A 14,049-nucleotide genomic window follows, 5' to 3' on the forward strand; every position below is an offset into this window, starting at 1 on the left:
GGAGGGAGCAGGAGTGAGGGCCAAGTTGCGGGATCTATTTTTACATCCCATTTCAGAATGAGATAGTGTCCTTCTCTCACACCTCCCGCTGTGGAGGAAGCTAATGCAGGCCTATTTAATTAGACGTTGGCAGATTGTTGGGCCAACACCGTAATCCAATAGAACGTTGCACCGCTACGGGGTCCTGCCTCCTCTGATGCCTCCTTGGCCCCATAATGCAGCTCAGTCAGCTCTTCGCATTTTGTCTGCCCTTCTCTCAGCTTGTGACATCAATTTACATTAGGCTGCATTGAAACAAGATGCATTCTTCCCACCAGTGACTCACACACACACACACACACACAACCCACTCCTCCCAGTTGAACTTGACATGCTCCCCCCACCGTTACACATTACCTTTCATGCTCATCTTATTACCCTATAATAAGACATGCGTGCTTGCATGTTGTTCTCGTATCTTTCCCGGCGACTTACACGCACTCGCCCTAAGGAGTAAATTACCATAGCAATACAGCTGTCAATACTGCTGTATCAATGAAGGGGCACTAGTGGCAGGATCAATGAAAACATCTGAATAAGATGGCCCGGATGACAGATACCTTCCTGCTTTAAAATTCTATTACTTCTACAGCACTTGACCTCGAGGACTTATTAATATACAGGAGGGTGCTCGGGATAGGTAAACTTTAATTTTCCTTGATAGTGTTTTAATAATGAATTAAAAGGATACATACAGTAGGTGATCGCATAATGACACCGTCCAGCGTAATAACGATTGGTTTAATCTCACGCGGCGCTGCTGAGGAATACATGAGTTGGCTTGAAGGGAGGCGACGTGTAGTTTTGGAGACGAAATTCAAACACTTTTCGTATTTACAGTATGAACGAGGGAATAATGCAATATTTATTTGTTCCATAACTCAATAAACATGCTGTTCTCGGAGGAAAATCCGGCCCACAGAACACTGTTTGAAGCTGGAGAGGTGGCAGGGTCCGCCAAATGTAAACAAAGTGAAACAGTATGAAATTGAGTTGTCCTTTAAGGTCAGTTTGTTTACTCAGTTTATTCAGTCATGAAAACAAAGAGAGTTTGTTTATCTAGTTTGTTTAGGCATTAAAAATCTGTCAATGAAGCTCTTTCTCCTCTGATTAAAATGTTTTCCCCAAAACTACATAGTGCACCTTTAAGTGGAAATTAAACGATCTGTGTAAAGTGGAATGAAGACATTTATCTACATTTTGTTTTTTAAGCTTTTCATTTATAAAGTTGAGAAGCAGATGTTTTGCTTTTTACAAAAGAGTGACAGTAGAGGGAACAAGAGAATGATGTGCAGTCTTGGTTTTTTTGTCTTCATTTTGACTGTCTTTTTTTTTTTGGACGGCATAAACAATGTGCTTGAGAAGAATAGTCAGTAACAGATTTAAGTTGTCTGATCTTTAGGAAACACTTTGCCTATACTGTATAGCTCAGACTAACATGAACAGATGGGTACTAAAGAGGCGTTTGCATTTAAAATGAGGCTAAAATCTTGAGGTTTTTCAACACGAATAACCGACTCTACATCATCATTTCTCAGTTTTCTGTGGATGGTCCCCATAATAAACTTTCCCCCGTTGACGTATTTCCAAAAAGTTCAGGGGGAAACTTCATATGATAAATATAACATTTTGTTCGTGTTTACGCATTCCTTGGGTCACACTCTGACAAAATCACAATGCATTTCTCATAAAGTTATGATGTGTTTGTACGCAAAGAGAAAACTTTAGGTACTTTGCAACCAGCGCATCCATCATAGGCTTGTATGTTTTCTAACATCAGTGTGATGTATTGATTTTTGTACTGCACATAAGTAGATTTATGGCCGTGTGAAAACAACCAGCAGCTTTATGAGTGTAACATTCACAGGGCACAGGTGATTGATGCTGTACTGAAAACTGGGGGCTATTTTCCATCACATCTAAACTTTGCCTTGACCGCACGCGTCTGTCACCAGTTCAGAGAGCATTTAAGCGCGGTTGACAGACGCATAAATGGTCATAAATGGTTCCCCGGACAGAATGTTGAAAAAGCCTTTAACCCCCAGAATGAATGATCCCAGACCTCCCCGGATTTAGCCACATTAAACAGACACTTGAGCATCCTGATACAAATATTGGGTGATTTGTCGGCTTTTTTGTCATATCGTGACATTTTTAAAATGGCATTTTGTAAACTTCGGACGGCGTGAACACAATCAATATGAGATGAGTTAGGCCTGTGTTTCCAGGAGGCTTTTTGTAATTTAAGAGTCTGTGTACAAACATCTGATGATTGAAAAGCGAGCACTCGATTATACTCACACACGCATGATTGGATCTTACCAGCTTGTAAATACAGAGCGGCATGGGCCAAATGTTTAACATTTACTGTGTGCCCCCTCATCACTCTCCCTCTCTCCCTCTCTTTTCTCTCCGTCTTAGCGTTCCATTTTGTTCTCCGAGACCACAATGCACACAAAAATGCACACAAACCACACTCCCCCGGTACTTCCACAATACACCAAATGTCACCTTTTCTCGATGGAAACAATAAAATCCCCTCAGAGCTACCAGTGCCCGCAGGTCTCGACACATACACCCTTGTTATGTCTTCCTCCCAGGGCAGGGAGTTATACATTATACTATCTCCATAATCTGCAAACCGGCTACAACTGGAAATGAATTAATAACAAATAAAAATGCACCCAGTACATAAAAATGTGTAGATTGCCCCGGGGCACCTAAACAGGAGGCAGTGAAACAATTAGACTTCTTGTTTTGTTCTGACCTCTGTTTTGTTTTGTTGTGCTCAGCTGCTGAATAGAAAGAGAGCTGGAGATAGGAGTCTGTTGTTTTTCTGTGTCTGTAATCACCACGGCTAAGCCTCCCTGGTCATAGCAGGGGTCAAATCTGTGTGAACACCCACTTTTCATCCTACAGTGAAATTAAATACAGCGTTACAGTCGAGCTCTGTGAATGCTGTAATTCTCCGCTGACTGCAACCCACACCGAGTTCTGCGGTTAGCCACCCAGGCCCTGTACGGTGCACGCATGCGATAACAGGCAGCGATATGGCGTCCTAATTGCTGGCCTGAGTGCTATTGGAGGGAGTTTTTCAGCAGGTTTCTTTTTTCACTTTCGCTCCATTTGATGTCTTTGAAGTCGGCCTTTTTTATCTGCTGTTGCTCCTGATGGCTGTTGTCTTTGGTGCGGTGCTGTGTGCGCCCTGCTCTTTGAGCACTCCTAACATGTAACAAAGGCAGGCCCTCGGAGAGAAGAGAAGAGCAAAGGGAGCTCTCTCCTCCTCACATACTTCCTCGAATAAATGCATGCACACTCAAGACACAAATGGCATATACAGTCGCATTTAGCCACAGCTATTCACGTGCAAAAAAAGGGAGAAAGAAACTGCTCTGTGCGGTTGTTTAACGTGGCCTGATTTGATAAAGGGCCAAGTGCGGGAAATGAGAGAGTAGTGTGTTTGTCTCAGGGGTTGTAGTGGGGTAAATATAGCAACAAGACAGCACCAGTTGATATGAAGGATTCCATGGTGTGGAGTGCTGCTGTGACTCACCAGGCTGAGGATGATGTGTGTGTGTGTGTGAGTGTAGGTCAATGTGTTTGCTTACATGCACTCCTGTTTTATACCATGTCCACTGTTGTTCTCACTCATTTGATGAACTTGAATATAATTGGCCCACTCTTGACTCATCCAGCGCGCTGCACGACAAGCCATTACAATAGAGACAGAGAGAGAGAGAGAGAGTGTGTGTGTGCGTGCGTGTGTGTGTGTGTGTGTGTGTGTGTGTGTGTGTGTGTGTGTGTGTGTGTGTGTGTGTGTGTGTGTGTGTGTGTGTGCGCGCAGAGGCTGAAGAGGGAGAGAGAGACCAGGGGAAAAGCTCTGGAGCAAACAGGCGAGAGGTGTAGAAGAAGAAGCCAAAGAGAAAGAGAGAGAGAGAGCCTGCACGGCTGGCTCCCGGCTGGCTGCGTGGGGGTGTGTGTCTTAAGAGTGTGTTGAGAGGAGAGCGAGAGCGCTGGTCGTCTCTATGTCTAATCAGGAGAACACTTGTGTGTCCCCGTCTCATTGTCTCCTGGGCCCCTCAGGGCGGAGGCCCTCCACTCCACCGCTACACCTCAGGACACGCTGATATAGCTGCCTGTCCTGTCTGCGACAAACGGCAGTGTGTGTGTGTGTGTGTGTGTGTGGGAGTGTTAAAATGTTTTTTAAAAAATCTCAACAACAAAAAAAGATGAGTGCTTCATGTGATTGTTAAAGGGGCAGTATGTGGAATAGGAGGAAAAATTAAAACACAGAAACATTTTTTTGTCTCTGTCAATAAAACAAGCTGTTCTCAGAAACAGAAAGGTGGCAGGGTCCGCCATAAACAAAGTAAAACAGTATGAAACTGTGTTGTCCTTTAAGGCCAGTTTGTTTATTCAGTTTATTGTTTATTCAGTTTTGAATTAAAAATTATTCCTCAAAACTGCATAGCGCACCTTTAACACTGTTGGATATGAGTTATCCCTTCACAAAGTCATTGTTGTAGCTCTGATTAAACTACACAGGAGTGTCCTTGTGCTGGACACAATAAGGAGCGGTGACACTTGTAGTTTATGGCTTCCTCTTCTTTTTTAATCTCATATTACTGTGATAGGTGTTTCTTCACCATTAAATCACTGTTTTTAATTCCAACTGAGTTCTTTTTTTGAAAATATAAATAAAATAGATGTCTCATTCCCAACTTCTAAATATGAAATGACGGGAAAATGTGCCAGTAAATAATGTCTGAGCAATGTGATTAACCACTCTGATGAACCTGACCTCACTCTGTGGCCACTACAAGTAAAAAAAACAACAACAAAAAAAACACACACAGCTATACACAGACAGTCCTCCAGAGCAGGACAGGCGCGCCCCCGACCCCTCTCCTCCATCGCGGGGCAGCCCGTGCACGCTCCCGGCTCAGCAGTTTCCCAGTTCCGTCTCCTCCATTACTGGCGAGGGCTCGCAATCAATAATTCAATAGTTTTGGCGTCTAAATCCTGCCCCAAACGGCGCGATACACAAACACCAGCAGACTCTATAGTTCAGACTCTGTGAGATCAGTATTAATTAATAGCGCAAGACGTTGTGTTTTGTGTAGAAATAATCGGAAAGGGTAACGGGATCCGCATTCCTATAATTATAGGCTCCCGTGTCAGGTGTTTATTAAATGTTCAATAAGAGGCGGTTAAGATGTCAGGAAATGAATCAGGCACATTTGTAAGTCAAGTGAGGCGGGCGTTAATACATTATTATTGTTATTCATATTTATTTATTTATTTTTGAAAGACGCTGCTTTGTTTTACTTTGCGAGCTGCCTGTATATATATATAAAGATATATATTCTCATGCATAATGCCAAACTTTAGGTCATGACACGTAAACCGGCAACATTTCCGCTCAGTGGAGATGGGCAGGAGGCCAGATTCAAGGCGGAACATGGGAATATAAAGCTGGAATTACATCGCATACCATTAACCTATATTAGTTATGTTTTAAAAAAGGAGTAATTTCTGACGGTATTTTAACTGCTGTTGGAGAGAAAAACATTATCGATTCAGACCAAATAAAATGTTATGCGTTGCAAACGCGATATCAAAAAACAACCCTTGGCTGTAATTAAATTAAAAATGCAGGCCGGGGAGGTTAGCTCGTTTAATTATTGCGTTAATAACGCAGCGGTTTTCAAATTAAATTAGTTAAAAAACAATGTAATTTAATGCATTTCACGATTGCTGCACAACTTTATCTCCGAGCCCCTCTGAGCGTCTCTCTTTCCTCCTCTTTATCTGGCAGTTTTTCGAGCTTGTACTGGAAATTACCAGCCCTCCTCCTCCAAACGCTCCGTAACCAAATTATGAATAATGCATCGGGTTTGGCATGGGAGCAGCAACAGACACTCATGTTCCTGACTAAACGGGCCTGTCACTACTGTGACGTTATCAAAAGACATATAGCTACAGGCATGAATTATTAACAATCTATTGCCCTCAAAGGTTCACCGGCAGCAATAACAACAACAACAATAATAATAATAATAGTAATAATTAAGATCGTAAAAGGGGCCAATTATTAATGTGAAAATAATGCCAACTCGTTAAAGAAACTTTAGTTAATTTATTGTAGGAACGAAAAAACATTTTTTTTCTGTTTAGGTGGATTCACGTTTCACATGTGATGGCAAAAAAAAAAAAAAAAAAAAAGTAAAACAATCTCATGAATATCCTTTTTTTGTTCTCGTTTAGAAACCCGTGCCTCAGGTAAGATCACTGTCACTTTTATAAAAACATCAAAATTACATACAGAAAGCACATGATTTTATTTTTTTTTTTAATACACGGAAATAAAAGTAAAATACAAAAATGAACAAATTCCCCACAAGGCATTCATAAAGCCACTAAATAATAAAAAATAATGCATGTTTTCTTGTGTATAAACATATTTTACACGTGCCCGTACCGGTTCGCATACAGTCCTCGTGTTGCTGTCACACCTGTCCTCTGTGCTGAAGACATAATGCTCTCCTTTAAAAGGGGACAAATCACCAGCCTTTTTTTATTTTATTTATCTGGACACTAGATCGGCTTATCCTGACAAAAACCAAAAAAAAAAAAAAAAAGTTCAGCATAGCCTACACATATATTATAATCTCACATTTCTGGTTGTGTCGCCTGGTAGTTTTTCACCTTTAGGAGGTCCAAACAAGGTCAAACAAACAAAACATTCAAGTGAGAGTTGTCCTTCCTCCTCCTCAGAAAGAGGCAGAGAGAGAGAGAGAGAGAGAGAGAGATGGCTCACATCACGTCATCCGTGAAGACAAACTCATGCAAACACTGCTTGGGCATTTTTTTTTTTTTCAATTCTGGACTAAGAAAACAAAAAGAGGGAGAAACACTTCGAGTATTGTCCTTTTGTTTTGTTTTTGTCAAAGAATTCCCGCTCTGTCCTTTTACAGAGAAAGTGTTTTATAACGAGGCCAGCCTCTATATAGGTTCAAAATGAGAACATAACAATAATAATATAATATTAAAACAGAACAACTGCAGAATGGTTCGCCTTGTTTGACAAAGTATCGACCGTCCTAGCTGCATCCGCCTCCTCCTCGTCGTCTTCCTCAGGGTGTCCCGCCGCTAAGACAGGGACTCTGCTATAGCCTCGCTCTCCATCCGCGTCCCAAAAAAAACACCGTCATCTGTGTAGGCTATCACGTCACAGTCTCTTCTGTCATTGTCTGTCTTTATCTCATAAATAGCCTATATTTTATAGTTATACTCGTCGTCCTTCATTTAAAAAAAAAAAAAAAGAAAGAAGGAAAACATAAATATCGTCCTCGGATAATTTTTCTCACTTCGTCCTTTCAAGTGTTTGTGTTGAGCGGCAGGTAGCGCGTGCGCGCCTCGTGTCCCGCCGACAACACCTGGCGTCACAGTCCCAGCGCCGCCGCGTGCTTTTTGGCCTTCAGTCTCAGGTCGGCGATGCTGGAGTTCTTGCTGGTGTTCTTGGCGGCGGCGGCGGCCGCCACGACCGACGCGGCGGAGGCGGACTCGGCCGCGAGCGTCGCCAGGGGCAACCCGAACGGCGGCGCGGGGAACATCATGTAGGGCGCGTGCGCCGCCAGGTGAGAGTGCAGGTGGTGCTGCGCGTGGGCCACGGCGCTGTCCAGCTGCAGTTGCGCCTGCACCTGAAAGGAGAAGGGCGGCACGTTGCAATGACTATCCTACGGGACAGGACGCACGGGTGGGGAGAGAAGGGGGGGAGAACATGCGTTAACTTTGCAGTGGGACGTCTGGAGGGTCATATACTGTGATGTACTGTGTGCTCGTGTGTGGAGGGAGGGTTGTCTCATTGGTGGGAGAGGACAGAAGTGAGCGGGACTGCAGGGTTCAGTGGGTTTCATATAGCTCTGGGGACATTATAGGCTGCTGTGGCTCTTGTGAATCAAATCTGGATGAAATAAAAAAAATAGTGACGCTTTGAGACTGTAGGATCCCAAAGCGTCACTATTGAAACTCAGTAAATCAACTATTTTTCTTTTAATTTATTTATTTTACAAATAGCACCTTTAAAGCAGCAGGATGTAACTTCCTAGTGAAATGGTAGACTGTTGTGTATCATCCCCAGATCGTCAAATGCTGACGCTTTTAAGCTTCGCAGCTCGGGTCTCGACACAAACACACAGCGTGAATATTTGACGACCTGGGGATTGTTGCTCTGATTTCAATCCAGTTTCTTCCTGACCCTTTTGGGAATATTATGTATTTCCCCTTCCAACACCAGTGGTGCTGAAGGTGGAGAATAGACTACACTGCAATTAAAAGCAAAATAACAATAATGATAATAATAATAATAATTATAACTGAACTGTTCCCCCTTCATACAGGTGCACAGCTCATCAAAATCAAACCAACCATGCCACAGAAAATTAAGACACTCCTGCTCGCTCCAGTAAAATAAGCACATAAATGATCCATAAAACAATAGAGGGAATTTTCCAATTAGGCTGTAACAGGCTACTCTGTGTTTGGCACAGTGTTTTTTTTTTGTTTTTTTTTTGTCAGTGTGGTGGTAATAAGAGTTTAGTTACCCCCTACATTGGAACTGGAGTCTCTGCATAGCACTTGGGCCGAGCCTGTGCCAAGACAGCAGTCCGGGGATTGGTCTGGTTTTAAGACTAGGCGCTTCAAAGTAACTTGCCTGTTGGAATGGCATCCGTAAAGCCCCCACGTTGACATATGGCGCTACACGACAAGCTTCAAACTGATTCGCTGCTCCAATCAGGACTCCTGCAAACGAGAGAGAGAGAGAGCGAGGGGAGAGAGAGAGAGAAGAAAAAAAAGAAAGCACAGATGATAGCCTTAATTGTGAGAGGAATATTCAAACGCTGAAAAAAAGAAAACGAAAAACAGAATAAACTGAAGGAGTGGAGGAGTTTGAACTTTAATAACTCAGAGAATCACAGTGTTTTGTTGTTGTTGTTGTTTTTGGTTTTTTTGGTTTTTGTTTTTTTTTGATGGTTCAATTAGCCAGAAATTAAAAATAGAATAAAAAACAAAACAATGCGTAAAGATGAAGGAAGACTGCTTGTAAGAAGAGCAGAATAGAATAAAATAGAAAAATAATAATAATAAGCAAAGCCGTACCTTTATGTAACTGGTTCTCCTGCTTTCTGCACTTGGCTCTTCTATTCTGGAACCAAACCTGCAGGGACAGAAATTAATTAGAGACCCACTGATTGGCAGCTGCTTGTGAGGCCATGTGTAATTCCTCTCAAAGTGACAACAACCGCAGAAAAACAATATCCCCGAGGAGCACTGAAATATTAATGACACTGCTTAACCCCCCAACATTTGAATTATTGCATTTTAGCCTGAGAGAGGGGGAAAAAGAAGTAGTAACAAAAAAAAGAGTGTGTGAGAGAGAGAGAGAGATGTTAAAAGCGTATGAGGAGAATGGAAACACCCTTGTTGGAGAATGTGCAGGGACTGTCGGACCATAATAAATAACCTTGTCAGCGTTGGTTTCATCTTTCTATAGATTAGTGTCCCCGAAGAGTTGAATGGGACTCTCAGATATCGAATAGCAGCAATGCTATTACGTTTTTTGGGACATCAGAGCGAGGCGATCTGAGAACATCTCTCCATCTCCCCTCTCATTAAATGACCGCTGAAATTAATTACCCTTATCTGCAGAGAAAATCCATGTCAGAGAAAAACGCTTGAATGCCTCGCAGATTTTTTTTTTTTTTGTCTAATCACCGTCATAACACGCAAAAAAAGGAAGAAGAAAAGAAAAAAAGAACCTCGCTTCAAAAGACAGCTCACTCCTCTCTTTTTCTTTTTCTTTTTTTTTTTTTCCTTCTGTGGAAATCGACAAGCGTCAATTTCAGAGAGAAAACGCCTTGAAACGCAGATTAAACGATTATAAAATCTGCTTTGGATCTTCGCAGACAAAAAACAAAAAGCTCGGGCTAAATTAGCCCACAATACAACATGTCAATCTGCAATCTCTCTCCTTTTACATCAGGTGGCACGGTGAAAGAAAGCACAGCGACGGAAATATCCCATCGATCCCTCTGTCAGCTGGAATCATTTTATTGACCACATGGGCTACATACATGTCAATCGGAAGTGCTTTTGCGCACGCTTCAGGTGTGATTTATCGCGACGATGAAGGCAAATCATCTTCTATCGATTGAGGCAGAATTTTCAAAATGACAATGATAATTAAAAAAATACGTCTGTCTGTGCATGCAACTGGTAAAGACGACGACAACAACAACAGCACAAAAAAGATATAATGCTGGAGCAGAGAGAGAAAGAGAGAGAGAGAGAGAGAGAGAGAGAGAGAGCTGCTCTTGATTTGGGTAGAAAATAATACATAATTTATGCAAATCCCCGAGCTGTGCTCCTTGTTCGGGACACAATGCGCCTTATTGGTGAGATTCCAGTTCAGGCCGGGAGAGCCCTGCTAAAAAAGCTGGCTTTAACTTTTTTTTTTTTTTTTTTTTTTTTTCTTGTAGGGGGGTTTGGGACGGGGGATCTTTTAGGGCCCGTTATGATTTCCTTTTTCTCCCCTCCGCCATATTCAACATGGAGACAAACGCTCAGCCCTCCCCTGAGCGCGATAAAAGCGTCTGGAGTAAAGATATTATAGGGTTTTTTGATAAATCAGATGAGAGGAGTCTTCTATATGTTCATTGCCCCCCCCCTTCTCCTGTTACACAAGACATGTCTGAGCTGAGCCCCCACCCAACACCACCACCATCACCACCACCACCAGCAGCAGCAGCAGCAGCAGCAGCTCACCCTCCCGACTGGCTGAAACCCTTACTGGGTTTCTGCGCAGATGGTCTGTCCCCATGAAAAAAAAAAAAAAAAAGACAACATCTCTGACAAACAGGGGCCTCCTCGCATCGTAACATACACCCAGAAAAAACTGAAGGCAAATATTTGGAGGCTTATTTATTCGCGAGAGGAGGATTTGGACAATAGAGATTAAAAGCGACTCTCGTGACACGAGCAGGGCCTAATTGAGATAATTGACGCAAATTAAATAATCAAAACATGCAGAGAGAGAGAGAGAGAGAGAGAGAGAGAGAGAGAGAGAGAGAGAGCATGAAACCAGAGAGAACAAAATTCTGATGTTTCTTCCATCTTTAAAAAATAAAAAATCTTGTCCAACTTATTAAAACTTCCAAACACCCATGGGGGGTTTCACAAATTCAGGCCTGCTGTAGTCTAGAAAACGGCTTTCTTCTGTATATATATATATATATATATATATATATATATATATATATATATATATATATATATATATATATATATATATATATATATATAACAAAAAAACAACAAGAGAAAGTATCATCATCGTCAGGCTGCATTCATGCCTGATATCAAGCTTATCATGACACGAATCTGTGATTGTGTTATTAAAATCCTCCAGGGAGAAATAGAAAAGAAACATCTGTGGACTTTTCCTCACTATTATTACTTCATCATCATCATCATCTTCTTCTCTTCCTCTATTATTATTATTGTTATTTTTTGATTATTATTATTATTATTTTTATTATTTAAATGTAAGCATGTGGGTCATCAACGCTCCCATGGCAATAATGTTAAAAACAATGACAATAAATACATTTCTTTAGATATTATCCATATTTTGATCACATATTTTAGATTTTAAATACTGATGTTATTATTATTTTTAACGTATTCTTCTATTTATTTATTTTTTCATTTTCATTATCTTCCCATCCACAACTGATGTGTCCTCCTACCTGCACTCGGGCCTCCGACAGTCCCAGTCGCTGGCTCAGCTCCTCCCGCATGAAGGCGTCCGGGTAGTGGGTCTCGTCGAAGAGCCGCTCCAGCTCGTTGAGCTGCTCTAATGTGAAGTTAGTCCGACTTCTCCTCTGTTTGATTTTAGTCTGTGCCTCGTCCTCGATGGGCTTCGAGTCCTCTTTCCTCTCCTTCACGTCCGTGTTGCCTGCGACGCAGTCGAGAGGAGACATGATGGAGCTGCACCGCACCGCGAACACCCAGCCTCGCACCACCGGCCCTCATCCACTCATATTCGCCCGGGCTTAAAAAATATACGTGCGTGATGCAGCTTAATAATAAAACACAGTAAAGGTGATGGGGGAGTGTGCAAGCTACCAGATTTAAAGAAACCTCGCGATCTTCACACACAAAGCGAAAAAAGCGAGAGATGTTATCACCGAGCCACAGCAAATATGAGATAAAAACCTCGCTGATGAAGAAAGAGAAAGAAAGAAAGAAAGAAAAGAAGAAAGGAAGGAGGAGATGCCCTCCCCAGCCCCTCAAAGAGCACCGAGCTATCAGACCTCGGATGTTTTGTAGAGCTACATAAAGCTCTTTAATTATTAACTGCTTATAAATATGCAACGCTGTGCCCACTGCTGGATGTCTGATACATGCTTGTCGCAGTTCCGCTTTTAACCACGCTGCCCATGACGAACAGATGTCATTTTTAAACAAGCCACCCAACTCTCTGAGATGTCTTGTCCTGCCATGCCTTGCCTTGCCTGCGTGCGTGTGTGTGCGCGCATGTGTGTGTGTCCAGGTTTCGTTAGGCTGCACAGGACAGCTGCTTCACTGTTATTCGCATGTGGATAAAATAAAATAACTCACTGCAGCATAGCCTGGTTGGATTATTTGCTGTGTTTTAAATATTTAAACTCGAGTGATTTTTGATGAGACCTGCTTAGATGCTAGATTTTTTTTTTTTGTACAATTTTATTTCCAATTATTTTTCTTATGCGCGAAAAAATATCCACTGACAGCCGCGTAAAAACGATTCTCCCTTCACTGTTTGTGTCATTTTTTTTTTATCGAGTCCATCTACTACATGTGACTTTGTGCTTCTTACAGCTGAAAGCAGACAGCCTGAGTCCACCGAGCGACTACAGAAAGTGACAGCACTTGATTTGCACCTTTCATCTGTACGTCAGGTGTTGATTCGCCTTCATTCCGTTCACACATTCACATTTTATGTATTAATAATATTCCTGAGATGAATTAACGTAAATGGACTATTACTGTGTTGTTGTAAGGCTTCTGGTCAAGCGTTTTTTGAAAAGAAAAAAAAATAAAACTAAATAAATTAAGCCACAATGCAACTGTTGACACTTGGCTCCAGTCTTATCATGTAATGGAATAGAGCCGCCATCATTATTATTACTTTGCCACTGGGGGCCTTGTTGTTTATCACAGTTTGTTTTTTTCTTGGGGTTGGCCTTTTCACTAATTCACTGAATAACACGAATCCAAACTTTCACACTGTGCCTGAGTGAGACATCACCGAGCAGCGAGGCAGCTTATTAATAAGACGGGGATCATTATGAGCTGGTTAAAAAGCCTCTAAGGAGGGAGACTTGGATTATGTATAACTAACACGAAGGGGAAAATAAAACGCTGCTTTCAGGAGGAAGAGTTAAGGAGGATTTCCTCGATCACTGACCAACAGCTCTCACTCACAGACTCCACACATCCTCTGAACCATCCATGTACTTTTTTTCTTCCTACCGTCAATGAGTTTGGGGCTCCCGGCGTCCCTGATCCTCTCCGGCCCGAGCATGTCCGTTTCCCTGCCCGGCGAGAGCGCAACGTTCCGGGTGACGGCTGCCGCCTCCTCTCGATTCCCCGGCTCCGCGTTTAAAGACTCCCTGCTCCCTGCGCGCGTCGACCCGGTCTCCAGCACCTCCCTGTAGGTTATCACTTCCTTCTTCTCCTTCACTTTCTGATCGAACGACTTGGATACGAACGCGGTGAGCTCTTCCATCTCTCGTCTTTTTTTTTAAAAAAAAAAAAAAAAAAAAGGATCTCTCCTCTCTCTCACACACACCACCTACCACCACCACCACCTACCACCACCACACACTCACTCACTCACTCACACACACACATACACTCTCTCCCCTTCTTTTTTTTGTGCCTCCACGACTGCTTAAGACATCA

At 42.4% G+C, this 14,049-nt stretch overlaps 1 protein-coding gene across 2 annotated transcripts; it reads right to left on the bottom strand.

Annotated features, from left to right (window-relative positions):
* Positions 1-6,272: 6,272 nt before the first annotated feature.
* On the bottom strand, positions 6,273-13,912 carry shox2 (shox homeobox 2). 2 transcript variants are annotated; one of them, XM_030438187.1, is made up of 5 exons: positions 13,618-13,912; positions 11,850-12,058; positions 9,202-9,259; positions 8,756-8,844; positions 6,273-7,742 (listed from the first exon to the last, which is right to left on the bottom strand). In XM_030438187.1, exons 1-5 carry the CDS (start codon positions 13,871-13,873, stop codon positions 7,485-7,487), a joined length of 870 nt encoding a protein of 289 aa, XP_030294047.1. In that variant the 5' UTR covers positions 13,874-13,912; the 3' UTR covers positions 6,273-7,484. The 2 variants fall into 2 exon arrangements, with proteins under 2 accessions (XP_030294047.1, XP_030294038.1); XM_030438178.1 differs by having other exon boundaries at positions 6,273-7,778.
* Between the last annotated feature and the right edge of the window lie 137 nt (positions 13,913-14,049).

The sequence above is a fragment of the Sparus aurata genome, chromosome 2 (assembly GCF_900880675.1).
Source record: "Sparus aurata chromosome 2, fSpaAur1.1, whole genome shotgun sequence".
Lineage (NCBI taxonomy): Eukaryota > Metazoa > Chordata > Actinopteri > Spariformes > Sparidae > Sparus > Sparus aurata.

Coding starts and splice junctions, on each gene's coding strand:
- shox2 (XM_030438178.1), bottom strand. CDS start 13,873: ATGGAAGAGCTCACCGCGTTCGTATCCAAGTCGTTCGATCAGAAAGTG. Junction 12,059..13,617: donor GAGCCCCAAACTCATTGACG/GTAGGAAGAAAA, acceptor ACTGCGTCGCAG/GCAACACGGACGTGAAGGAG. Junction 7,779..8,755: donor TACGGATGCCATTCCAACAG/GCAAGTTACTTT, acceptor CCTGTCCCGTAG/GATAGTCATTGCAACGTGCC.